The sequence below is a fragment of the Oncorhynchus mykiss genome, chromosome 4 (genome assembly GCF_057628025.1).
Source record: "Oncorhynchus mykiss isolate SJ-2025 chromosome 4, ASM5762802v1, whole genome shotgun sequence".
NCBI classification, from domain to species: Eukaryota; Metazoa; Chordata; class Actinopteri; order Salmoniformes; family Salmonidae; genus Oncorhynchus; species Oncorhynchus mykiss.
In genome coordinates, this window is record NC_143025.1 from 52,819,512 (window position 1) to 52,845,787 (window position 26,276).

Consider the following 26,276-nt stretch of genomic DNA (forward strand, 5'->3'; position numbering starts at 1 on the left):
GAGTAGATATATATATATATATTTCCTGTAAGGAAGAGAAGCTTAGGTCTGACTCCAGAGAGATATGCCACAGACAAGCATTTATTTGTCAGCTACTGGGTCTACTATACAGATATAGAAAAATACAACTAATATCAGTCATACCATAACTTCACAAAAGTTTCTAAACTTTATTAGGGTAATATCAAAAGTAAGTCAGGCCATTGTTTATTGGCAAAATACGAGCAGACCAGGGGAAAAAATGCACTACCCTCCCATGTGCGCCCCCCCCCCACAAAGCCAAAAATAAAAAAAATTACAGCCCTCCCCTATTTTTGATCACCCCTCCCCCCAGTAAATTTCGATCTGTCCCTGAGGATGATTCTCCAATCGATCTTTGCTATTGCTATTGGGTAGTGATGTAGACAGTACTGTGGCACCTTTACTGGGTCATCTCTAGTTACCTCAGCCACAAAATCATCATTATGGCTAAACCCCGCCTATAAATAGCTACAATCTCTCTTATTAAACTCTTATTTTAAACGAAACTCTAACCTTAACCCAATATTTAACCACACTACGAACATTATGCCTAACCCTAAGATTAAGTGAAGACAAAAAAAAACATTTTGATCATACTTTGTGATGATATTTTGACTGTCTGGCTGTGGTAACTAGTGACAACCCTTTAACTGCTCTATCACGAACCACTGGGAACAGGTTGCCTGGGAAACGGCCGCATGGCAACAGGATCAGAGCCTGGGAGTTGTCTGCCGCTAGGTCTGCTCCCATTTTATCGCATTTCTTCACTAGATGGTGTGCAAGCCACTGGAGAGTAGGCTGCACTTGCTCGCGCACAGTAGGCTACGGCTCCAACAAAACAAATCTGGAAAACTACATTATACGACGCGCCATTTATTTAGGCTTTTGAGGAGGAAAGTGTGGGAATAAAAGGTTTGCTTTAAGGTTTTCATGCGACTTGGATAATATACAATCCAGCTGTGATGGACATAATGATTGCGGTGCAGGATGTGTGTGTCTCCAGTCAATGGTTTACCGCTATAATTCTCAGTCTGTGCTGCTTTTTGCCTTCGTGCTTACCCGCTGGACAAACTGTGGACTATGCATCGATTGAAAGTGTGGTCACCCGACAAGGCGATACGGCTCTCCTGAGGTAGGAAAACAAGCAAAGCAGCTTCAATTTCCCTCTGTCTCTGCATTCACGGACGACAGAGTTTCAATATCTAGCCAAATAGTGCTGTGACACCAAACAATAAGCAGCCTATAATTTGATACATTTCAGTTTTGCATTCAACGTTAGCAATTCTAAACTGGGTCACTCGCGCTACAAAAAACAATCTATTCTTAGCCCGTGTGTTTTTTTTCATAGAATTAGAATCGTAGAATGGAGGAACCTAACTATGATGGGATCAGCCATTTTGGTCAGGGGTTGGCCAACCATTGTTTTCCAGTGCTGTTATGAGATATTGTGTAAAATAATGAATTTGAAGAATTTATCTGAACTGTATGCAGGGCCATGCACAGACTTTCTGGGGGCAGGTGCTCAAAATGAAAAAAGGGCACTCCCCCTTGAAAAAAAAATTGGCTTTCATAATTCATATCTCGAAATTCATAACATACTAACTGCCTCTGTAGCAAACATTTGTAAATGTTTTAGTATAGGCCTATTTATTTCTGCAACACACTCATCCCAAGTTGTAAGCAAGCTAGTTACAGTGCCTCCTTAAGACATGATTGACTTCAGAAAAATAGGGTAGGTTATTGATGAAATAAAATTTCATTGGTCACATACACATATTTTGCAGATGTTATCGCAGGTGCAGTGAAAGTACACACAAATCCCCCAAAATGAAAAGAAATTGAGAAGTCATCAGAACGATCAATGTCAGAGTCCGAAATATATATCAGTATTGCTTCCGTCCCTCGCCCAACCTGGGCTTGAACCAAGGACCTTCTGCACACAAAAAAACATAGACAACAGTCACCCTTGAAGCATTGTTACCTATCGCTCCACAAAAGTTGCAGTCTTTGCAGAGCAAGGGAAACAACTACTTCAAGGTCTCGGAGCAAATGACGACACCAATTGAAACACTACTAGCGCGCACCGCTAACTAGCCATTTCAGACCGGTTACACTCACCCCTCTTTGAACTCCTTATCCGACCCTCACTTCTCCCCTTTGAACTCCTTCTCCGCAGTAATCAGTGATCAGGGTCACGGCACCAATGTAACTGTATTGCTTCCATCCCTCTCCTCGCCCCAACCTGGACTTGAACCAGGAACCCTCTGCACACATCGACAACAGTCACCCTCGAAACAACTACTTCAAGGTCTAAGAGCAAGTGACATCACAGATTGAAACGCTACTAGTCCGCACCGCTAATTAGACATTTCTTACCGGTTATATATATTAGATAGATATATAGATATATATCTATCTGGTTGAGAGAATGCCAAGAGTGTGCAACGCTGTCATCAAGGCAAAGGGTGGCTACCTTGATTTCATATAGTGAAGACATCAAACTTATTCTTGAATGTAGAAAATAGTAAAAATAAAGAAAAACCCTTCAACGAGTAGGTGTGTCCAAACTTTTGATTGGTACTGTGTGTGTGTGTGTGTGTGTATATAGACAGTGTAGCCAGTATATAAATAGGAAATGTGTGTACAGCAGTCGTTATCTAGGATTAGCCTTGACTTGAATAAAGTATATACATATGAAATGGGTAAAACAGTATTTAAACATTAAAAAGTGACCAGTGATGAATGACTATGTACATAGGGCTGCAGGGTAGAGTACCGGGTGGTAGTCAGCTAGTATCAGTGACTATGTTCAGGGCAGGGTACTGGGTGGAGACCGGCTAGTAGTGACTATTTAACCGTCTGATGGGCTGGACATAGAAGCTGTTTTTCATTCTCGGTCCAAGCTTTGATGCACCTGTACTCCTTTCTCCACATTCTATACTGAACAAAAATATAAACGCGACAATCAGTCAATTGAAATAAATTAATTTGTCTCTAATCTATGGATTTCACATGACTGGACATGGGGGTGCAGTCATGGATGGGTGGGCCTGGGAGGGCATAGGCCCATCCACTTGGGAGCCAGGCCCACCCACTGGGGAGCCAGTCCCAGCCAATCAGAATGACTTTTTCCCCACAAAAGGGCATTATTACAGAAAGAAATACTCCTCAGTTTCATCAGCTGCTCGGATGGCTGGTCTCAGACGATCCCACAGGTCAAGAAACTAAACTCAACAAAAAAATAAATGTCCCTTTTTCACGAACCTGTCTTTCAAAAATTATCTGTGAAAATCCAAGTAACTTCACAGATCTTCATTGTAAAGGGTTTAAACACTGTTTCCCAATCTTGTTCAGTGAACCATAAACAATTAATGAACATGCACCTGTGGAACGGTCGTTAAGACACTAACAGCTCACAGACAGTAGGCAATTAAGGTCACAGTTATGAAAACGTAGGACACTAAGAGGCCTTTCTACTGAAAAACACCAAAAGAAAGATGCCCAGGGTCCCTGCTCATCTGCGTGAACGTGCCTTAGCCATGCTGCAAGGAGGCATGAGGACTGTAGATGTGGCCAGGGCAATAAATTGCCATGTTCGCCTAAGACATTGCTACAGGAAGGACAGCTGATCATCCTCCCAGTGGCAGACCAGGTGTAACAACACCTGCACAGGATCGGTGCATCCGAACATCACACCTTTGGGACAGGTACAGGATGGCAACAACTGCCCGAGTTACACCAGGAACGCACAATCCCCCCATCAGTGCTCAGACTTTCCGCAATAGGCTGAGAGAGACTGGACTGAGGGCTTGTAGGCCTGTTGTGAGGCAGGTTCTCACCAGACATTACCGGCAACAACGTCGCCTATGGGCACAAACCCACCGTCGCTGGACCAGACAGGACTGGCAAAAAGTGCTCTTCACTGATGAGTCGCGGTCTTGTCTCACCAGGGGTGAAGGTCAGATTTGCGTTTATTGTCGAAGGAATGAACGTTACACCGAGGCCTGTACTCTGGAGCGGGATCGATTGGAGGTGGAGGGTCCGTCATGGTTTGGGGCGGTGTGTCACAGCATCATCGGCTGAGCTTGTTGTCATTGCAGGGAATCTCAATGCTGTATGTTACAGGGAATATATTCTCCTCCCTCATGTGGTACCTTTCCTGCAGGCTCATCCTGACATGACCCTCCAACACGACAATGCCACCAGCCATGCTGCTCGTTCTGTGCGTGATTTCCTGCAAGACAGTAATGTTAGTCTTCTACCATGGCCAGCGAAGAGCCCGGATCTCAATCCCATTGAGTATGTCTGGGACCTGTTGGATCGGAGGGTGAGGGTTAGGGCCATTCCCCTCCAGAAATGTCCAGGAACTTGCAGGTGCCTTGGTGGAAGAGTGGGGTAACATCTCACAGCAAGAACTGGCAAATCTGGTGCAGTTCATGAGGTGGAGATGCACTGCAGTACTTAATGCTGCTGGTGGCCACACCAGATACTGACTGTTACTTTTGATTTTAACCCCTTTGTTCAGGGACACATGATTCAATTTCTGTTAGTCACATATCTGTGGAATTTGTTCAGTTTATGTCTGTTGTTGAATCTTGTTATGTTTATACAATTATTTGCACATGTACATTTTGCTGAAAATTAATGCAGTTGACAGTGGATGTTTCTGTTTTTAGATATGGATGTCCTGGCTGGCGTGGTTACATGTGGTTTGCGGTTGTGAGGCTGGTTGGACGTACTGGCAAATTTTCTAAAATTACGTTGGAGGTGGCATATTTGGGGCATTATGTTTTGTGACAAAACTGCACATTTTAGTGGCCGTTTGTTGCCCCAGCAAAAGGTGCAAGGATCATGCTGTTTAATCAGCTTCTTGATATGCCACACCTGTCAGGTGGATGAATTTTCTTGGCAAAGGATAAATGCTCACTAACAAGGATGTAAACTAATTTGTGCTTCAAATTTGAGAAGAATAAGCCGTTTGTTCGTATGGAACATTTCGGGGATATTTTATTTTGGTTGATGAAACGTGGGGCCAAAGCTTTACATGTTGCGTTTTATATATATTTTTCAGTATAATTCACCAGGCAGGCCAAAACTCCTTCCCACCAAAAGATGCTGAAATTTCAGGCGGTCTTTTCGAACAGCTCTCATACTGAAAGTGTATTATCATCATTTTCACAATTCCACAAAAGAAAAACATATTTTTAACAGTACTGGGCCTTTAAAGAGAAGGTGTGGACCTGAATACGAAGGACTATTTAAGTTAAGTGATAAAACGTATGCATTTTGTTGTAGGTTTTATGTATTGCATTTAAAAAGCTGAATTCTATCTGGTTGTCTGGCTTGGCCTGTGAACAGCAGTGATGAGATATTGTTAGTTATTTTGTGATTAATAGTTGATGGCGCTCATCACAAAATTACCTTAGCAACAGCGATGATGGAGTGCACTATTTTTGCCCTATTCTCTGCTTGCCCGACGGCTGTCATGTCAAACCGACTTACACCTCAGACGATCTCTCTAGAGAAGAGTCTAATTCCCTGGTGTCAATCTGGGTTGCTTGTGATCAGTGGCAGAAGCTGTGCCTGAATCCCAATGATTCATTGGGCTAGAGATTATCCCTGTGGTATGAATCAGCTCAACAAACAAGTTTACCACTCCACAACCACCGGGTCATTGACTCTGTGCAGCTCTGACAGACTGGAAATGGATATGCGGACCATTTTGAAGGTCCTTGGCGGGGTTTTTGAAATGAATTAAGAGGTCATTTGACGATGCCAATTATAGACAAAATAACCTATATTTCTGATTTGAAACTCAATGCATTTTCTGTGTGTATGCAGTCGGTGTGGCGTTATCATTTCACTCTGTTCAACTCTGTTAAACTAATGGATACTGGAAAGCTCTTAAGCTGCTCTACTTGCCTCTCTGCCTTGCATCTAATTGCAGCTTATCGTTATCACCAGGATGACTGGATGTGTTGATATTTGCAGTGCGATAAGGGGTATTCAGAAAACTGACTGTTTTTCAAAATCCGAATGAAGCTCGGATTGGACTTTTCCAGTACACTTTGTTTTCAGGAAGGTTTCAAATATAACCATGTAGCTAGAGACTGCAACCATAAAACTGTCCGAGGTCGCTGACCCTCTTTTTCCAGACCATAGACTATTATAAGGCAATTTCTTCCATTCTCCTGAAGCTGATTACAGGAAGAAAATGGTGAGCATTCTCAAATGGTGACAAACCCAGAAGCATACAATTAGTCATTGCCTCTGTATTATGGAAGAGCTCCCAAGAGGAATGTTCACTCTGTCATGTGTTCATTATTTCTCCCTCTTCTTCAATTCTTAATGCTGCATTACTGTGGCCTTCTGTGTTCCCCCTGCCTCCCTGATTTATGTTGGACAATGGGTCCATATCAATTAAATGACTAGGGCTCTTAGAACAAAAGGAATTGTCCGCATGTGCATCATCTTCCTTTTAAAGGCCCAGTGCAGTCAAAACTTGACTTTCCTATGTGCTATATTTTTCTACACTATGAGGTTGGAATAATATTGTGAAAATTATGATAATGCCCTTAAAGTGTAAGAGCTGTTTGAAAAGACTGCCTGGAATTTCAGTCTGTTTTGGTGGGATGGAGGTTTTGGTAAATTTAGTTAATAGACCAATAAGAAAGAGTACCAAACCTTTCTGCCTATAACAGATAGTTTTCCCATTCCCAGACGGTCCTAGCAAAATTATTTGCTAAAATAAGTAAGTACCCTGTTTTCAATTAAAATGGTCAAAAATAAACAAAAATAGCTTATTAGCTATTAGACATTAGACATTTCGTCTAATGTCTAATAGCTAATAAGCTATTTTTGTTTATTTTTGACCATTTTAATTGAAAACAGGGTACTTATTTGTTACCCAGATAATTTGATATTGCGATTAAAATCGACTGCATTGGACCTTTAATCTTTTTTAATGACCTAAAAACTTTGCCATTTTCCTAATGGGGTCCTTTTCCATCATTAACAAGGGGCCTTGTATTCTGAATCAGTTATTGTTGGTTTTATGCCATGCATGACTGCATAGTTTCATGTATCTGGTGCATTTTACATTCAAAGGGGTTTCTGAACCAGTGATTCCTCACAAAACTCAGACAAAAAAATACAATTTTGGGGAGTTTATTAGAATAGAATAGAATAGTCCTTTGGAGGAACAATTGCTGAGATATGCAGTTGAAGTCGGAGGTTGGAGTCATTAAAACTATTTTTTTTTCCACCACTCCACAAATTTCTTGTTAACAAACTATAGTTTTGGCAAGTCAGTTAGGGCATCTACGTTGTGCATGACAAGTAATTTTTCCAACAATTGTTTACATCCAGATTATTTCACTGTATCACAATTCCAGTGGGTCAGAAGTTTTACATACACTAAGTTGACTGTGCCTTTAAACAGTTTGGAAAGTTCCAGAAAATGATGCCATGGCTTTAGAAGCTTCTGATAGGCTAGTTGACATAATTTGAGTCAATTGGAGGTGTACCTGTGGATGTAATTCAAGCCCTACCTTCAAACTCAGTGCCTCTATGCTTGATATCATGGGAAAATCAGCCAAGACCTCAGGAAAAAAAATTGTAGACTTCCACAAGTCTGGTTCATCCTTGGGAGCAATTTCCAAATGCCTGACGGTACCACGTTCATCTGTACAAACAAATGTACGCAAGTATAACACTATGGGACCACGCAGCCGTCATAGCTCTCAGGAAGGAGACGTGTTCTGTCTCCTAGAGATTAATGTACTTTGGTGCGAAAAGTGCAAATCAATCCCAGAACAACAGAAAGGGACTTTGTGAAGATGCTGGAGGAAACCGGTACAAAATTATCTATATCCACAGTAAAACGAGTCCTATATCGACATAAGCTGCTCAGCAAGGAAGAAGCCACTGCTCCAAAAAACCATAAAAAAGCCAGACTACGGTTTGCAACTGCACACGGGGACAAAGGTCGTACTTTTTAGAGAAATGTCCTCAGTTCTATTTTGTTTCATCAGACCAGTTTGGCCATAATGACCATCGTTATGTTTGGAGGAAAAAGGGGGAGGCTTGTAAGCCAAAAAACACCATCCCAACCATGAAGCACGGGGGTGGCAGCATCATGTTGCTTTGCTGCAGGAGGGACTGGTGCACTTCACAAAATAGATAGCATCATGAGGTTGGAAAATTATGTGGATATATTGAAGCAACATCTCAAGACATCAGTCAGGAAGTTAAAGCTTGGTCGCAAATGGGTCTTCCAAATGGACAATGACCCCAAGCATACTTCCAAAGTTGTGGCAAAATGGCTTAAGGACAACAAAGTCAAGGTATTGGAGAGGCCATCACAAAGCCATGACGTCAATCCTATAGAACATTTGTGTGCAGAACTGAAAGAAATTGTGCGAGCAAGGAGGCCTACAATCTGACTTAGTTACACCAACTGTCAGGAGGAATGGGCCAAAATTCACCCAACTTATTGTGGAAGGCTACCCAAAACGTTTGACCCAGGTTAGACAATTTAAAGGCAATGCTACCCAATACTAGTTGAGTGTATGTAAACTTCTGATCCACTGGGAATGTGATGAAATAAATAAATGCTGAAATAAATTACTCTATTATTATTCTGACATTTCCCATTCTTAAAATAAAGTGGTGATCCTAACTGACCTAAAACGGAATTTTACTAGGATTAAATTTAAGGAATTGTGAAAAACTGAGTTTAAATGTATTTTGTTAAGGTATATGTAAACTTCCGACATCTATTGTATTTAACTTATCTAAATGCATAATTGAGAAATAATTAATCAAAGTTGGCGTATTTTTTTAAATGTTGGCCTTACGCAGGTGTCCTTTAAGACTCCATAATGTTTAATCTGTACATGCTACAAGGAAAACATTTATCATATGAAGCTTTACCACTTGCTCTGTAATACGAGTAGTATTTTGATTTCAATAAAACATAGTTTTACATGAATTTATTAATATTGAAAAATATAAACTTGGATATTGAATATATAACATTTTGGATTTGGCAAATTGTTCAATATATTGTTCAACATAATGTACTCTAAGGGCATATCAAAGTTCCAGAGTGGGACCTCAGGCAATTTTAAGTTATGGCCTATTTTATAAATAGAAAATGTCAAAGTAGGCAATGTAACCAATCACAGCCCTCCTTTTAGTTGTACTGGCACATCCTGCAAATCACCATAAGAGGTGATCATTTGAATAAATTGTTACATTCACTCTGTTGGTAATGCTTACAAACTGGATAATAACTCAACGTAGCAGAGATCCCACTCTGGGACTTTGATATATTTTGTTCCACAATAAAAAATAATAAATTCAAAATCATGAAAATTATTTCAATATTGATGTTTTATATTTATCTATATTCATAAATTTACGTAAACAAATGTTTATATTGAAATCAACATACTACTCATGTTACAAAGCAAGCAGTAAAGCTTCATAAGACACCAATATTTGCTTTGTAGCACTTACAGATGAGACACTATGGAGTCTTAAAGGAGGCCTGGGTAAGGCCAAAATGTCATACATATGCCAACGTTGATCAATTATTTCTGTTTTTCATAGTTATGCCAAATATAGGTCAACTCCTTCCTCCAAATGACTATTCTATGGATTACAGTTCATGAAAATCCCCAAAATCATGTTTTTTCAGCCACTCAGCTGCCATGGAGAGCGCACCATCAATGGGATCATCACTTCCATGCAGCCTCATCTTCTCTATTATTTACTGGTGTGATGCCATTGAGATTGACGGATAAGCCTTAACTCTTCACGTTAAATGTTCTGCATGGCTAAGTAAACTATAGCACGGGACAGCAGGGACAATTTTCTTGAAGGAAAAACTGGTAAGGTATTAAATGAAATCCATTCCTCCAAGATAAAGCGATATAGGCCTAAACAAATGTAAACTGTGCTAAACTGTAGCCTTCTGCATAGGTATGCTTAGCCTATATCTTGAATATACATTTGTAAGAATTGACATTATGAATATGATATTGACATGGTACATTATAGATGATAAAGCCTGTAAAATATTAACCTATTCAGTCTAAAATAGTCAAGAGGGGCTTACTGTAAGTAGGCTATTCAGTGCAGTCATATAATAAATCAGAGCTTCAATTGAGGGGGTTCTTCCACCACGATTCGAAAGGGGGTTATAGTTGCAGTTGAATAGAAAACACTTTTTTCACTTAAATCAAATGTATTTGTCACATACACATGGTTAGCAGGTGTTAATGCAAGTGTAGCGAAATGCTTGTGCTTCTAGTTCCAACAATGCAGTAATAACCAACGATCTAACCTAACAATTTCACAACAACTACAAGTGTAAAGGAATTAATACGAATATGTACATAAAAATATATAAATGAGTGATGGCCGAACGGCATAGGCAAGATGCAGTAGATGGTATCTAGTACAGTATATACATTTGAGATGAGTAATGTAGGGTATGAGAACATTATATAAAGTGGCATTGTTTAAAGTGGCTAGTGATGCATTTAATTACATCAAGATGGCAAGATGCAGTAGATGCTATAACGTACAGTATATACATATGAGATGAGTAATGTAGGGTAAGTAAACATTATATAATATAAAGTGGTTAGTGATAAATTGATTACATCAATTTTTCCATTATTAAATTGGCTGGAGTTAAGTCCGTATGTTGGCAGCAGCCACTCAATGTTAGTGATGGCTGTTTTTCCAGCGGGGTGAACAGGCAGTGGCTCAGGTGGTTGTTGTCCTTGATTATCTTTTTGGCCTTCCTGTGACATCGGGTGGTGTTGGTGTCCTGGAGGGCAGGTAGTTTGCACCCGGTGATGCGTTGTGCAGACCTCACTACCCTCTGGAGAGCCTTCCGTTTATGGGCGGAGCAGCTGCCGTACCAGGCGGTGATACAGCCCGACAGGATGCTCTCAATTGTGCATCTGTAAAAGTTTGAGAGTTTTTGGTGACGAGCCGAATTTCGTCAGCCTCTTGAGTTTGAAGAGGCGCTGCTGCGCCTTCTTCACCATGCTGTTTGTGTGTGTGGACCATTTCAGTTTGTCCGTGATGTGTACGCCGAGGAACATAACTCTCCACCCTCTCCACTACTGTCCCATCGATGTGGATAGGGGGGTGCTCCCTCTGGTGTTTCCTGAAGTCCACGATCATCTCCTTTTGGAAGTCCACGATCATCTCCTTTGTTTTGTTGACATTGAGTGTAAGGTTATTTTCCTGACACCACACTCCGAGGTCCCTCACCTCCTCCCTGTAGGCCGTCTCGTCATTGTTGGTAATCAAGCCTACCACTGAGGTGTCATCTGCAAACTTCATGATTGAGTTGGAGGCATGCATGGCATGCATGGCCACGCAGTCGTGGATGAACAGGGAGTACAGGAGCGGGCTGAGATTGCACCCTTGTGGGGACCCAGTGTTGAAGATCAGCGGGGTGGAGATGTTGTTACCTACCCTCACCACCTGGGGGTGGCCGGTCAGGAAGTCCAGAACCCAGTTGCACAGGGCGGGGTCAGACCCAGGGTCTCGGGCTTAATGATGAGTTTGGAGGGTACTATCGTGTTATATGCTGAGCTGTAATCGATGAACAGCATTCTTACATAGGTATTCCTCTTGTCCCGATGGGTTAGGGCAGTGTGTAGTGTGATGGCGATTGCGTCGTCTGTGGACCTATTGGGGCGGTAAACAAATTGGAGTGGGTTTAGGGTGTCAGGTAGGGTGGAGGTGATATGGTCCTTGACTAGTCTCTCAAAGCAGTTCTTGATGACTGAAGTGAGTGCTACAGGGCTGTAGTCATTTAGCTCAGTTACCTTAGTTTTCTCGGGAACAGGAACAATGGTGGCCCTCTTGAAGCAAGTGGGGACAGCAGACTGGGATAAGGATTGATTGAATATGTCTGTAAACGCACCAGCCAGCTGGTCTGCGCATGCTCTGAGGATGCGGCCGGGGATGCCGTCTGGGCCTGCAGCCTTGCGAGGGTTAACACGTTTAAATGTTTTACTCACGTTGGCTACAGTGAAGGAATGCCTATAGGTTTTGGTAGTGGGCCATGTCAGTGGCACTGTATTGTCCTCAAAGCGAGCAAAAAAAACCCTGCCACATACCTCTCGTGTCTGAGCCGTTGAATTGCGACTCCACTTTGTCTCTGTACTGATGCTTAGCTCGTTTTATTGCCTTGTGGAGGGAATATCTACACTGTTTGTATTCGGTTATGTTTCCGGTAACCTTGCCCTGATTAAAAGCATTGGTTCGCACGTTCAGTTTTGCGCGAATGCTGCCATCAGTCCACGGTTTCTGGTTGGGGAATGTTTTAGACGCTGTGGGTACAACATCACCAATGCACTTGTTAATAGACTCGCACACCGAATAAGCGTATTCGTCAATGTAGAACATATCCCAGTCCACATGATCGAAGCAGTCTTGAAGCGTGGAATCCGGTTGGTCGGACCAGCGTTGAACAGACCTGAGCACGGGTGCTTCCTGTTTTAGTTTCTCTCTATAGGCTGGGAGCAACAAAATGGAGTGGTGGTCAGCTTTTACGAAGGGAGGGCGGGGGAGGGCTTATATGCGTCACGGAAGTTAGAATAACAGTGGTCTAGGATTTTGCCAGCCCTGGTTGCACAATCGACATGCTGATAGAATTTGGGGAGCCTTGTTTTCAGATGAGTCTTGTTAAAATCCATGGCTACAATAAATGCATATGTGGTTTCCAGTTTACGTAGAGTCCAATGAAGTTCTTTCAGGACCATCGATGTGTCTGCTTGGGGGGGAATATACACGACTGTGACTATGATCGAAGAGAATTCTCTTGGTACATAATGCGGTCGGCATTTGATTGTGAGGAATTCTATATCAGGTGAACAAAAGGAGTTCCTGTATGTTGTTATGATCACACCACGTCTCGTTAATCATAAGGCATACACCCCCGCCCTTCTTCTTACCAGAGAGATGCTTTTTTCTGTCTGTGCGATGAAGAAACCAGGTAGCGTGTCTCGAGTAGGCCATGTTTCCGTGAAACAAAGTACGTTCCAGTCTCGGATGTCTCTCTGGAATGCTACCCTTGCTCGGATTCCGTCTACCTTGTTGTCAATAGACTGGACATTGGCGATTAGTATGCTCGGGAGCGGTGCGCGATGTGCCCGTCTACGGAGCCTGACCAGAAAACCGCTCCGTCTGCCCCTTCTGCCCCATAGTTGTTTTGGGTCGCCGACTGGGATCAGATCCATATTCCTGGGTGGTAGGCTCAACAGAGGATCCGCTTCGGGAAAGTCGTATTCCTGGTCGTGATGTTGGTGAGTTGACGTTGCTCTTATATCCAATAGTTCCTCCCGACTGTATGTAATAAAACCGAAGATTACCTGGGGTATCAATGTAATAAATAACACATACAAAAATACTGTATAGTTTCCTAGGAACGTGAAGCGAGGCGGCCATCTCTGTCGACGCCGGAAGTTATAAGAAAACCGAGTGGCACAGCGGTGTAAGAACACCATCCTCCATTGTTATTGGTTAGGCCGAGTTGTTCATGTTGAGCTTTCTCCTGAGGACTTGGCCAAAATAGTATTAGCTTGATGATAAGTCGTGTTTTGTAAAATGGAATATAATGAGTGAATTTAACTTGCTGAAATATACCGAAATGAAACGCAGCATCACTTCCTCGTCTTACAAACTTGGCATAGCGATAATGCTGTGAAAATCTGGACGTCGGTATTAGAACAGTAAGACTTGGACCACAAAATGATTGGAAGAGTTTATCTATCTATCCACACTGAGGATACGATAAAGATCCAAGTTTATTTTTGTTATTTAGTTTGACAGTCGGCCCTTGGCTGTAAAATAAAGGCTGCATAGAGGCCTTATTCTCTGTAAAAAAAATTACCTGTCACTACTTTAGAAGTCTGATATTTTCATAAATGTAACATCAATGCCTTGTATCAACTTAGCGTTTGATGAAAACCTTTTTCGCTCTGTACAATAATTAGGGATGTAACGATTCACCGATACGCATCGGCCCCCGATTAAAATATTGAAGATATGACCGCATCAGTCCATGGACCCCAAACTGATCCAAGTATATCATGCATTAGTCAGAAAATAGATTCCGCCTTCACAGTGGCGCAGCGGTCTTAGGCACTGCATCGCAGGGCTTGAGGCATCACTACAGACCCGGGTTCGATCCCATGCTGTGTCACAATCGTCCGTGACCGGGTTTCCCATAGGGTGGCACACAACTGGCCCAGCGTCGTCCGGGTTAGGGGAGGGTTTGGCCGGGGGGGCTTTACTTGGATCATCGTGCTCTAGCACCTTGTGGTGGGCAGGGAGCCTGCAGGCTGATTTCGGTCGTCAGTTGAACGGTGTTTACTCCAACACATTGGTGTAGCTGGCTTCCGTGTTAAGAAGCGTGGTTTGGCGAATCATGTTTCGGGGGTACGCATGACTTGACCTTCACCGAGCCCGTTGGGGAGTTGCAACGATGAGACAAGATCGCAATTGGATATCACAAAAAGGGATAAAAAATAGATTCAAATGTAACGAACTGCCAATTTACTCAAATGTTTTGCTCATATTGCTTTCTTTCTACCTTATGAAAATACCTAATATTTTGTGACAACCTATGCGTCCTCATTTCCAGTGTTGAACAAAGCATGTAACTGTGTTGACAGTCATTGATCTAGAAGTAATTTTGCATCCCAAACAACCCTAGGGAATATCAATAGCCTAGTCAAACTGTATTGTGCCTTGCTTCGCACGCTGACCAACGCGAGGTAGGTGGCCTGTTGCACAACTGCACAGCACCTTCAGCATTCAAATGCTAAAATGGCTTGCGCAATAATATCAATCAAATTCAATCAAATTTATTTTATATAGCCCTTCGTACATCAGCTGATATCTCAAAGTGCTGTACAGAAACCCAGCCTAAAACCCCAAACAGCAAGCAATGCAGGTGAAGAAGCACGGTGGCTAGGAAAAACTCCCTAGAAAGGCCAAAACCTAGGAAGAAACCTAGAGAGGAACCAGGCTATGTGGGGTGGCCAGTCCTCTACAGACTACACTCAATCATATGACCCACTGAAGAGATGAGTCTTCAGTAGAGACTTAAAGGTTGAGACCGAGTTTGCGTCTCTGACATGGGTAGGCAGACCGTTCCATAAAAATGGAGCTCTATAGGAGAAAGCCCTGCCTCCAGCTGTTTGCTTAAAAATTCTAGGGACAATTAGGAGGCCTGCGTCTTGTGACCGTAGCGTACGTGTAGGTATGTACGGCAGGACCAAATCAGAGAGATAGATAGGAGCAAGCCCATGTAATGCTTTGTAGGTTAGCAGTAAAACCTTGAAATCAGCCCTTGCTTTGACAGGAAGCCAGTGTAGAGAGGCTAGCACTGGAGTAATATGATCAAATTTTTTGGTTCTAGTCAGGATTCTAGCAGCCGTATTTAGCACTAACTGAAGTTTATTTAGTGCTTTATCCGGGTAGCCGGAAAGTAGAGCATTGCAGTAGTCTAACCTGGAAGTGACAAAAGCATGGATTAATTTTTCTGCATCATCTTTGGACAGAAAGTTCCTGATTTTTGCAATGTTACGTAGATGGAAAAAAGCTGTCCTTGAAATGGTCTTGATATGTTCTTCAAAAGAGAGATCAGGGTCCAGAGTAACGCCGAGGTCCTTCACAGTTTTATTTGAGACGACTGTACAACCATTAAGATTAATTGTCAGATTCAACAGAAGATCTCTTTGTTTCTTGGGACCTAGAACAAGCATCTCTGTTTTGTCCGAGTTTAAAAGTAGAAAGTTTGCAGCCATCCACTTCCTTATGTCTGAAACACATTCTTCTAGCAAGGGCAATTTTGGGGCTTCACCATGTTTAATTGAAATGTACAGCTGTGTGTCATCTGCATAGCAGTGAAAGTTAACATTATGTTTTCGAATAACATCCCCAAGAGGTAAAATATATAGTGAAAACAATAGTGGTCCTAAAACGGAACCTTGAGGAACACCGAAATTTACAGTTGATTTGTCAGAGGACAGACCATTCACAGAGACAAACTGATATCTTTCCGACAGATAAGATCTAAACCAGGCCAGAACTTGTCCGTGTAGACCAATTTGGGTTTCCAATCTCTCCAAAAGAATGTGGTGATCGATGGTATCAAAAGCAGCACTAAGGTCTAGGAGCACGAGGACAGATGCAGAGCCTCGGTCCGATGCCATTAAAATGTCATTTACCACCTTCACAAGTGCCGTCTCAGTGCTATGATGGGGTCTAAAACCAGACTGAAGCATTTCGTATACATTGTTTGTCTTCAGGAAGGCAGTGAGTTGTTGCGCAACAGCCTTTTCTAAAATTTTTGAGAGGAATGGAAGATTCGATATAGGCCGATAGTTTTTTATATTTTCTGGGTCAAGGTTTGGCTTTTTCAAGAGAGGCTTTATTACTGCCACTTTTAGTGAGTTTGGTACACATCCGGTGGATAGAGAGCCGTTTATTATGTTCAACATAGTAGGGCCAAGCACAGGAAGCAGCTCTTTCAGGAGTTTAGTTGGAATAGGGTCCAGTATGCAGCTTGAAGGTTTAGAGGCCATGATTATTTTCATCATTGTGTCAAGAGATATAGTACTAAAACACTTGAGTGTCTCTCTTGATCCTAGGTCCTGGCAGAGTTGTGCAGACTCAGGACAACTGAGCTTTGAAGGAATACGCAGATTTAAGGAAGAGTCCGTAATTTGCTTTCTAATAATCATAATCTTTTCCTCAAAGAAGTTCATGAATTTATCACTGCTAAAGTGAAAGTCATCCTCTCTTGGGGAATGCTGCTTTTTAGTTAGCTTTGCGACAGTATCAAAAAGGAATTTCGGATTGTTCTTATTTTCCTCAATTAAGTTAGAAAAATAGGATGATCGAGCAGCAGTAAGGGCTCTTCGGTACTGCACAGTACTGTCTTTCCAAGCTAGTCGGAAGACTTCCAGTTTGGTGTGGCGCCATTTCCGTTCCAATTTTCTGGAAGCTTGCTTCAGAGCTCGGGTATTTTCTGTGTACCAGGGAGCTAGTTTCTTATGAGAAATGTTTTTAGTTTTTAGGGGTGCAACTGCATCTAGGGTATTGCGCAAGGTTAAGTTGAGTTCCTCAGTTAGGTGGTTAACTGATTTTTGTCCTCTGGCGTCCTTGGGTAGGCAGAAGGAGTCTGGAAGGACATCAAGGAATCTTTGTGTTGTCTGTGAATTTATAGCACGACTTTTGATGATCCTTGGTTGGGGTCTGAGCAGATTATTTGTTGCAATTGCAAACGTAATAAAATGGTGGTCCGATAGTCCAGGATTATGAGGAAAAACATTAAGATCCACAACATTTATTCCATGGGACAAAACTAGGTCCAGCGTATGACTGTGACAGTGAGTGGGTCCAGAGACATGTTGGACAAAACCCACTGAGTCGATGATGGCTCCGAAAGCCTTTTGGAGTGGGTCTGTGGACTTTTCCATGTGAATATTAAAGTCACCAAAGATTAGAATATTATCCGCTATGACTACAAGGTCCGATAGGAATTCAGGGAACTCAGTGAGGAACGCTGTATATGGCCCAGGAGGCCTGTAAACAGTAGCTATAAAAAGTGATTGAGTAGGCTGCATAGATTTCATGACTAGAAGCTCAAAAGACGAAAACGTCATTTTTTTTTTTGTAAATTGAAATTTGCTATCGTAAATGTTAGCAACACCTCCGCCTTTGCGGGATGCACGGGGGATATGGTCACTAGTGTAGCCAGGAGGTGAGGCCTCATTTAACACAGTAAATTCATCAGGCTTAAGCCATGTTTCAGTCAGGCCAATCACATCAAGATTATGATCAGTGATTAGTTCATTGACTATAATTGCCTTTGAAGTAAGGGATCTAACATTAAGTAGCCCTATTTTGAGATGTGAGGTATCATGATCTCTTTCAATAATGACAGGAATGGAGGTGGTCTTTATCCTAGTGAGATTGCTAAGGCGAACACCGCCATGTTTAGTTTTGCCCAACCTAGGTCGAGGCACAGACACGGTCTCAATGGTGATAGCTGAGCTGACTACACTGACTGTGCTAGTGGCAGACTCCACTATGCTGGCAGGCTGGCTAACAGCCTGCTGCCTGGCCTGCACCCTATTTCATTGTGGAGCTAGAGGAGTTAGAGCCCTGTCTATGTTGGTAGATAAAATGAGAGCACCCCTCCAGCTAGGATGGAGTCCGTCACTCCTCAGCAGGTCAGGCTTGGTCCTGTTTGTGGGCGAGTCCCAGAAAGAGGGCCAATTATCTACAAATTCTATCTTTTGGGAGGGGCAGAAAACAGTTTTCAACCAGCGATTGAGTTGTGAGACTCTGCTGTAGAGCTCATCACTCCCCCTAACTGGGAGGGGGCCAGAGACAATTACTCGATGCCGACACATCTTTCTAGCTGATTTACACGCAGAAGCTATGTTGCGCTTGGTGATCTCTGACTGTTTCATCCTAACATCGTTGGTGCCGACGTGGATAACAATATCTCTATACTCTCTACACTCGCCAGTTTTAGCTTTAGCCAGCACCATCTTCAGATTAGCCTTAACGTCGGTAGCCCTGCCCCCCGGTAAACAGTGTATGATCGCTGGATGATTCTCAAGTCTAATACTGCGGGTAATGGAGTCGCCAATAACTAGAGTTTTCAATTTGTCAGAGCTAATGGTGGGAAGCTTCGGCGTCTCAGACCCCGTAACGGGAGGAGTAGAGACCAGAGAAGACTCGGCCTCTGACTCCGACCCGCTGCTTAATGGGGAAAACCGGTTGAAAGTTTCTGTCGGCTGAATGAGCGACACCGGTTGAGCGTTCCTACAGCATTTCCTTCCAGAAACCGTGAGAAAGTTGTCCGGCTGCGGGGACTGTGCCAGGGGATTTATACTACTATCTGTACTTACTGGTGGCACAGACGCTGTTTCATCCTTTCCTACACTGAAATTACCCTTGCCTAGCGATTGCGTCTGAAGCTGGGCTTGTAGCACAGCTATCCTCGCCGTAAGGCGAGTACAGCGACTACAATTAGAAGGCATCATGTTAATGTTACTACTTAGCTTCGGCTGTTGGAGGTCCTGACGAATCGTGTCCAGATAAAGCGTCCGGAGTGAAAAAGTTGAGTAGGAAAAAACAAAAATATAAACGGTAATTAAAAAGTAAAAACCGTAAATTTGTCAGGTAGCAAAACAGGTTGGCAACAAAACGCACAGCAACTCAAAAACAAGTCTGCAAGTCGTGACCGGAAATGACGTATGTTATTGACTCTAATAGAAGACCAGCAGATGTCACACTATTAGAATTTTGAAGGGCTTCAAAATATACTTTTAAGCGGAAACACAAACAGCTATTTTTAACTTTGTGGGAGTCTCAGGCTACATCATATAAACTATAAAATGCCCTACGTGCATCTGAATATATTTTTACTGATTAAGAAGTTGCAAACTGAAGACGCTACATAGCCAGAATACCAACCAACAACAATAGACTTTATTAGTTATGTGACAACCAATGTAATTTGTTAGGTTATTGTTATCTTTGAACTGTTGAAAATTGTGTTTTATAAAAGTAAGCTACCAGAGGCACAACTCTCATCTGGCTATACCTGCTGAACAATATCTTTTATTTTGATTGTTCAGGTTCACCATCAGCAATAGTTTTGGTAGTTTTGCTTTAAACAATCAGTATATACAGTGCCTTGCGAAAGTATTCGGCCCCCTTGAACTTTGCGACCTTTTGCCACATTTCAGGCTTCAAACATAAAGATATAAAACTGTATTTTTTTGTGAAGAATCAACAACAAGTGGGACACAATCATGAAGTGGAACGACATTTATTGGATATTTCAAACTTTTTTAACAAATCAAAAACTGAAAAATTGGTCGTGCAAAATTATTATTATATTATATGCAACGCAGGACACGCTAGATAAACTAGTAATATCATCACCCATGTGTAGTTACAACTAGTGATTATGTTTGATTGTTTATTATAAGATAAGTTTAATGCTAGCTAGCAACTAACCTGCTAACAGGCAGGCTCCTCGTGAGGCAGGTGGTTAGAGCGTTGGACTAGTTAACCGTAAGTTTGCAAGATTGAATCCCTGAGCTGACAAGGTAAAAATATGTTGTTCTGTCCCTGAACAAGGCAGTTAACCCACCGTTCCTAGGCCGTCATTGAAAATTGTAAAAAAAAAATGTTGTTTAAAAATAGCGATTTCCGATTGTTATGAAAACTTGAAATCTGCCCAAATTAATCGGCCATTCCGATTAATCGATCGACCTCTAAACAGAGTAAAGTTGATAATTTCATAACGAGGAAGCTTAATCTTCAAAACTTACAAGTTCATTTGTGGATGAAGGTGGTTTCAGAACCAAAGTGGGGTGAACAAAAAACAGGCTACAACCCCCCCCCCCAATCTGATAGTGGTAGATGCCTAGTCTACTTTATGGCTCAGATCAGGTGCCTTCATAGTACACACCATAGACATACATCATGTGCATACCAGTGTTGGGGAGTAGTGAACTACATGTAGTTTAACTAGTAATTTACCAACATTTTGCATTACATCTTGGTCGTAGTTAAACTAAATTAAAATCTTGGTCGTGTTTTCAGTAGTTAATTACTTTTTTGCCATGTAGCGATGTAGCTAACTACTGGAACTACACACTAATTTGTTTGCTAAAATAAAATATCGGTGTAGTATGCAATAATTTCCTTTTTTTCAGCATCAGACCTGCCTTATTCTTACTTGAACAATATTTTTTTGTGTTTATTAGGCTAAGTTACACATTCTGTTAACATCTGAATCCAGAGTGATCTGTTCAGCTCAGAAAGATCAAATTCAGAGGCCCAGTTCATGCGCTCCATCAGCAGCAGATTTAAATGTATGTTTATGCAACATATGTTGGTGCATTAAATCATGTCGCATCGAACTAAATCGCATCGATTTGTTCTCTAATCAAACTGAATCGCACCGAATCATCTCAAACTAAACTTATCTTTCCTATATTGTATCTTATTTCACAGCACTGTTTTCCAGGCATGTCCTATACCAGTCTATACCAGGTGTTTCCGTGACAAAGGTTCTTATGTATCGTTTTTCTGAAATCTGTTATTGTGGCTCGTGGAAAGATCTTGGCATTATGTAAGGGCAAGCATCCAGTGTGAATGCCTGTGTTCCCAACACAGATGCAGGTAGGCCTAAGTGAAGAACAAATTAATATTCTGGCTATGTAGCGTCTTCAGTTTGCAACTTCTTAATCAGTAAAAATATATTCAGATGCACGTAGGGCATTTTATAGTTTATATGATGTAGCCTGAGACTCCCACAAAGTTAAAAATAGCTGTTTGTGTTTCCGCTTAAAAGTATATTTTGAAGCCCTTCAAATTTTAATCAGAGGGCATTTCTCCTATGGAAGAACCTGTGTTTAGGCTAGGTCGCGATGCTCTCCGGTCTGAACATGTCTACCACCTGCCACATGCATCTGAATCTGGGGTGGCAGAGGTGTCATGCCCAGAGGGGGCACATGCTCCCTCTATTTTTTTTATTACATAAAAAAAGTGTATTATTACTCTGAACAAAAATAAAGACAACATGCAATAATTTCAAAGATTTTACTGAGTTACGGTTCATAAGGAAATCAGTCCATTTAAATGAATTCATCAGGCACTAATCTATGGATTTCAGAAAACCAGTCAGTATCTGGTGTGACCACAATTTACCTCAGGCAGCACGACACCTCCTTCACATAGAGTTGATCAGGCTGTTGATTGTGGCCTGTGGAATGTTGTCCCACTTCTCTTCAATGGCTGTGTGAAGTTTGCTGGATATTGGTGGGAACTGCATCACCCTCTCGTACACGTCGATGCAGAGCATCTCAAACATGTTCAATGTGTGACATGTCTGGTGAGTATGCAGGCCATGGAAGAACTGGGACATTTTCAGCTTCTAGGAATTGAGTATCTCTGTGCATTCAAATTGCCGTTGATAAAATACAATTGTGTTCATTGTCCGTAGCTTATGCCTGCCCATACCATAACCCCACCATCACCATGGGCCACTCTGTTCACAACGATGACATCAGCAAACTACATGATGCCATACATGCTGTCTGCCATCTGCCCGGTACAGCTGAAACCAGGATTCATTTGTGAAGAGCACACTTCTCCAGTGTGCCAATAGCCATCGAAGGTGAGCATTTGCCCACTGAAGTCCGTTATGACTCCGAACTGCAGTCTGGTCCAGATGTTTCTGACAGTTTTGCAGAAATGATTGGGTTGTGCAAACCCACAGTTCAATCAGCTGTCCTGGTGGCTGTTCTCGATTCTGTTGGTGAAGAAAGCAGATGTGGAGGTCCTGTGCTGGCGTGGTTACACATGGTCTGCCGTTGTGAGGCCGGTTGGACGCAGTGGCATGGCATCTATTCATCGATGCCAAGGGAAGTCAGGCTTCCCCAAGAATTTTACCAAGAAAAAGGTACCAAATAATTTGGCTTTCGTTTCTCTGTGTTAAAAAACATTTCCTTCAATTCGCCAGAGAATGAATGTTTGTCACCAGAAAAAGCATCTGAGCGAGCGTAACAGCGGGTCTCTGTCTCTGTATGTGTAACCCATCTATCTGATGCTGTCTGGTCATAAAGAGTATGACTTTGTTGCCGCCCGTAGCATTGAATGCAAGGGAAGCCAGCGAGCATTTGGCCTTAGCCTCTCAGCTGTGAATGGTCCTGGCGCAACAACAAAAGTGTCAAGGGAACCCCGTTTGGATTTGGCTTCACACCAATCACAGCAGAAGTCAAACGTCATTGACAAAAAAAAAAACTTGAATTGTTGCATCTTGGACTGTCATCGTCCTCTGGTGCTATGGTGGCTGGCTAGCTAGCTAGCTAAAATCATCCCTTTCCTAAATCATCATTGGTGGAGATAGGGATTTGGAATTGTGATTTTACTTTCCTAAGGCAGGCGTTCCGCGAGCGGAACCCCTCGACAACATTCCGCTGAAAAGGCAGCATGCGAAATAAATTATTTTTCAGAAATATGTAACTTTCACACATTAACAAGTCCAATACAGCAAATGAAATAAACTTCTTGTTAATCTACCCATCGTGTCCGATTTAAAAAATGCTTTACAGCGAAAGTGCAACATATTAGAACATGTTAACATGTTAGATCACAGCCAAGTAAAAAAAAAAAGCAATTTTTCCAGCCAAAAAAGCAGAAATATAGATATAATTAATCCCTAACCTTTGATCTTCATCAGATGACACAATACATGTATGTTTTGTTCGATAATGTGCATATTTATATCCAAAAATCTCAGTTTCCGTTGGCGCATTACGTGCAGTAATGTTTTGATTCCAAAACATCTGATTTTGCAGAAATACTCATAAATAACATTGATAAAAGATACACAGAATTAAAGATAGACTTCTCCTTAATGCAACCTCTGTCATATTTCAAAAAAACTTGACGGAAAAAGCATAATCTGAGAACGGCGCTCAGAGCCCAATCCAGCCAGAGAAATATCCGCCATTTTGGAGTCAACAGAAGTTAGAAATAACACTAGAAATATTCACTTACCTTTGATCTTCATCAGAAGGCACTCCCAGGAATCCCAGTTCGACAATAAATGACATTTATGTCCAAATAGCCACTTGTTGTTAGCGTGTTCATTCCAGTAATCCATCTTCATGAGGCGCGAGCACTTCATCCAGACAAAAACTCAAAGTTCCGTTACAGGTCGTAGAAACAAGTCAAACGATGTATGGAATCAATCTTTAGGATGTTTTTAACATAAAACATCAATAATATTCCAACCGGAGAATTCCTATGTCTGAAGAAAAGCACTGGAACGAGAGCTAACTCTGTCGGGAGCGCTCGTCACGAGCCTGAGACACTCTGCCAGACCCACTCTGCCAGACCACTGACTCAAACAGGTCTCATGAGCCCCTCCTTTATAGCAGAAGCCTGAAACAAGTTTCTAAACACGGTTGACATCTAGTGGAAGCTGTAGGAAGTGCAACTTGACTCCATAGACACTGTGTATTCGGTTGGCCAAGCTTTGAAAAACTACAAATCTCATTTGTCCCACTTCCTGGTTGGATTTTTCTCAGGTTTTCGCCTGCCATATGAGTTCTGTTATACTCACAGACATCATTCAAACAGTTTTAGAAACTTCAGAGTGTTTTCTATCCAATACTAATAGTAATATGCATATATTAGCATCTGGGACAGAGTAGGAGGCAGTTCACTCTGGGCACACTATTCATCCAAAAGTGAAAATGCTGCCCCCTATCCCAAAAATGTTAATTCTCCGTACTGACCAATGATTATAGCGGCAATTCTGATCTACCACTAATTCATACATTGTGCCCCTGGTCTGAGAGTATGGAAGTTCAACATGTAGCTAGATGTAGTAGGCTAATGTTAACTAGCTGGCCCATGAAAGGAAGTTAGGCTAGCTAGCAAGCATTATAGCCAGATAGCCTAGTACAACAAAACCTAAAAGCATGTACTGTATGACCGAGTCAAAGACCGTTTAGGCAACATGAAAGAGGATGTCATTGGCGTTTATCTACAAATAAGGTTAGTCAACATGTTTTTTTCTACTTGCATGCACACACACATGCACATACAGACACAGAAATCAGTACCATGGACAGCATATTTAACTTACATTGATTGGACAAAATCGTTTTTGGTATCTTTTAGTTGTCAATGTATTAGACTAAGCATAGGTGACTAGATGAGGTTGAATTTTTGAAGTGTAAATGGTGCTGGAATAGTGGAGGCAGCACCTGTTTTCTTTGCAACTTAAGGTAACTCTCCGTGGTTCTAAATCAATAGTTGTTTAGTAGTACACAAATGTTGCAAACATTAACTTACTTTACAATGCTGTAGGTCAGTGTTTCCCAACCCTGGTCCTCAAGTACCCCCAACAGTACACAGTTTCGTTGTAGCCCTTGACATACACACCTTATTCAACTCATTGAGGGCTTGATGATTAGTTGACAAGTTGAATCAGGTGTGCTTGTCCAGGGTTACAATAAAAAAGTGTACTGTTGGGGGTACTCGGGGACCAGGGTTGGGAAACACTGCTGTAGGGCAGGTACTGTTTGTTACATACAATATGTTTTGTGGACTTCCCCGGACACCGCTCTCCAGTTTTGTGATGAAACAAAGGTGTGGTTGAATGTATTATGCCACAGTGTCTTCTTATTGTCTCTGCCTTAAGCCTAAGTGTCAAGGCACAACATGTTTTAGTGCAAACAACACAATTATCACAACACCGGTTGTAATATGTCTTTTTGTCCTGGCCTGGTTCCCCAGTGATTTTACCCACGTAGCGCTACTGGTTGGATGTATTGCCAAATTCTCTAAAATGACGTTGGTAGATACATGAACATTAAAGTCCCTGGCAACAGCTCTGGTGGACATTCCTGTAGTCAGCATGTCAATTACACGCCCCCTAAATACTTGTGACATCTGGGGCATTGTGTTGTGTGAAATAAATGCAGATTTTAGAATAGCCTTTTATTGTCCCCAGCACAAGGTGACCTGTGTAATGATCATGATCATTACATGCTGTTTAATCAGCTTCTTGATATGCCACACCTGTCAGGTGGATGGATTATTTTGGCAAAGGAAAACTGCTCACTAACAGGGATGTAAACAAATTTGTGCAAAAAAATGTATTTGAGAGAAATAAGCTATTTGTGCATATGGAACATTTCTGGGATCTTTTATGTCAGCTCATGAAACATGGGACCAACACTTTACATATTACGATTATATTTTTGTTCAGTGTATATACAGTATGTGACTTGTTTAAGGAAACTTGCCATATTTCGCACGTCACTGCAACACAGGAGAGGCATTTGACCCTAAACGTTTATTTTTTTAAATCAAAATGCGTATTCCATCCATAAATACCAATACAATTAAATTAAGAGCCTAGTTGGTTTAGCCAGTGAAAAAGCAAGGACCCTTCCCGCTAGCCATGATTGGCTGAGATAATGGATGGGCTGGACATGCTGGAAATGAGTTTGGATTGGTCTGCCAAGTAGCATGCTTCTGTCTGTAATGTGAGCTGTACTGTATGTGTTGATAGTCCTTTCTCCCACACCTTTTTTTAAAGATATAACATTAGCCATCGAGAACTACAAAGGTTTTGCTACTTTTCTCAACAACATTGA

At 41.8% G+C, this 26,276-nt stretch overlaps 1 protein-coding gene across 2 annotated transcripts in view; it reads left to right on the plus strand.

Annotated features, from left to right (window-relative positions):
* The first annotated feature begins 688 nt into the window (after positions 1–688).
* The window catches only part of negr1 (neuronal growth regulator 1), a 404,374-nt gene continuing 378,786 nt past the window's right edge, over positions 689–26,276 (plus strand). The window contains exon 1 of one of the 2 annotated variants that reach the window (XM_021599923.3): positions 689–1,153. In XM_021599923.3, coding sequence (XP_021455598.3) covers positions 984–1,153 — 170 coding nt within the window. In that variant the 5' untranslated portion in view covers positions 689–983. The remainder of the gene's footprint in view (positions 1,154–26,276) is intronic. The other variant, XM_021599922.3, reaches the window with a different exon arrangement.